The following is a 2,181-nucleotide window of genomic DNA, read 5'->3' on the forward strand; positions in this document are numbered from 1 at the left end:
ACTATTAACTGCTGACCACAATCTGGACTGGTCAATTTTTGGCAGCTGGTTGTTGCACCACTGATGTACAGATTTCCAGTCATCTGGAGAGAGGTACTCCATCTCAACAGCAATCCAACCCCCCGGAATTTCTCCACATTTGAATAGCTTGGGAGCGAGGCCAGCTTGTGCCCATGTCTCATGGACTCCCTTCCCATATCTCTTACAGAACTTGCACAATCTGCGCTCCCAAGAAGGCTCCATCTCCACCACAAAAAGAAGCTTCTGGGCTCCAATGCGCTTGACATATCGCATTTGTTGTTCTTGGAGAGGATACCGGATCCTCTTATCAACTGTTGGAGGTGGATTTGGGTGTGCGTTGTAATACTCCCTCAATTCAGAAACCCCTTTTTTCAAAGCCAGCATTGCTCTGCAAAGACTGTCCATATCGGCCTTATCATAGGAATTTATATAGCAATGCATGAAGGGGGTGAATGGCTGACAAGCCACCTTGGAGAAGAATGCCAGTCCACTGATCCTGATACAGACACCCACCAGCTCAACAAGAAAACAAGGACAGAAGGTGAGGCGCGCTTTGTTTCGTCACGTGTCATTTTAGAGAGGAACAAGGCATAATATTGCATAGCCTGAAACAAGGGGTTGCCTTCATCTTTCTTTACTTCAGTCAGATAAGCCATGTGTTTTTTGACCAGCAAAGACCCAGCAGTTGTGTAGGAGGACGCCACAACTACTTGATTGATTGCCTCTCCCAGATAATCGTCAATCAGTTGATTGAATTCCTCCATTTTTTGTTTTTCGTCCTTGACATCTTTTGCCGCCAGGATGCATAGTTCAGTCACAAGTTCACACTCCTGGCTACCAAACTCAATTCTTGAAGAGTGAAACCTGTCAACAAAATTTGCAAATGCACGATGCACTAGGGTGAGCGGAAAAGGGGGCTCCGCCTCAGGAGGGATGTGACACAAAAATAAAAGTTGTTCTTGTGCTCGTCTCCAGTTCTTGGTGTCGGTAAGAGAGGAGGGTGCACCAAGGTTTGTAATAAGGTCATAGTAATCATCACCAGTACTGGTATCTACAAGAAAGGCAAAGCAAACAAGACAATAAACAGAGAGATAGACCACAACTCACTATCATGCTACAAAGAAAAGAAGACCTTCAAACCTGCTAGCTCGATCCGTGCTATCTCTGCTTTGAAGAATCGTATCTGTTCCTCCGCCTTGACTTCGAACCCGGCAGCCTTGACTTCGAACTCGGCAGCTTCTTTTTCCTGTTTTGCTATGAAACTCATTTGCTGTTCTATCCTCTCCCTTGACTTGACCATACTGCGTTCTAACACTGGATCTCCATATGTCTGCTTTTCCAGCTGCTTCTCTTCCTCCCAAAGGCTTTGTTGCATCTCTGCCAATATGGACTTGAACTGTTCTATTTGTCTGTGCCGCTCTTGTATTTGTCTGTGCTGCTCGAAGACCAGTTGCTCCCATGGGAGCACACGGCGTCTCTTAGACGAGGATGCCATCGCACTCAACGGTTTCTCTAGTGTAAGCAGAGCGCGAGAGGACCCCGACTACTACTTCCGAGCACTCCTGCCTTCGACACTATTTTGTGTTAACTATGAAAATTTGGGAAGCTCTAGTTGGCTTTTTACCAGTTGCGTATGAGATAAAACTAGAGTGCTTCGTTAGCTGCATTTGCATCGAATTGAAGTTAGTCCGAGGATAAGAGGAAACAATTTTTTTGAATCTCGCTATGTACTGATGATGCAGTAATTAGAACCTAGAAGGTAAAAGCTATGAGGGAGAGAGAGAGAGAGATTATGCTTTGTGTTCTATAAATTCTATGACCCGAAGTTAGACATGGTCTTGTGTTTACAACGCGATGATCTTGAATCTTCTTGTGTAAGTGTGATTGTCATTTGAAGTTTCAACAAGAGTATATATCCTTGCAAAAGAAAATGGATGGAGAGAGAGAGAGAGAGAGAGAGAGCTTGTTACCTTTCACGCATGCAAGTTTGGCATGCAATGGTTCTTGATTAATTTGTCGATAATAGTTTTAGCAGACTCCACCCAAAGCTGTTTCATATGGTGATCTCGTCATGAATTCTCTCAACCATGTTGATTTCATGCGTAAGGCAATAAGGTTAGAATGTGCAAGTATAGGCGATTTGAATGTGAAGACAGCTCT

General features: G+C 44.3%; 1 protein-coding gene across 1 annotated transcript; it reads right to left on the bottom strand.

Moving 5' to 3' along the window:
- Positions 1-302: 302 nt before the first annotated feature.
- On the bottom strand, positions 303-1,626 carry LOC147453183 (uncharacterized). The gene is made up of 2 exons (XM_086519102.1): positions 1,162-1,626; positions 303-1,072 (listed from the first exon to the last, which is right to left on the bottom strand). The coding sequence occupies exons 1-2, from the start codon at positions 1,514-1,516 to the stop codon at positions 447-449; spliced, it is 981 nt and encodes a 326-aa protein (XP_086375228.1). The 5' UTR covers positions 1,517-1,626; the 3' UTR covers positions 303-446.
- Between the last annotated feature and the right edge of the window lie 555 nt (positions 1,627-2,181).

This window comes from Adiantum capillus-veneris, chromosome 8 (genome assembly GCF_014529385.1).
Source record: "Adiantum capillus-veneris isolate H3 chromosome 8, ASM1452938v2, whole genome shotgun sequence".
Taxonomy (NCBI): domain Eukaryota; kingdom Viridiplantae; phylum Streptophyta; class Polypodiopsida; order Polypodiales; family Pteridaceae; genus Adiantum; species Adiantum capillus-veneris.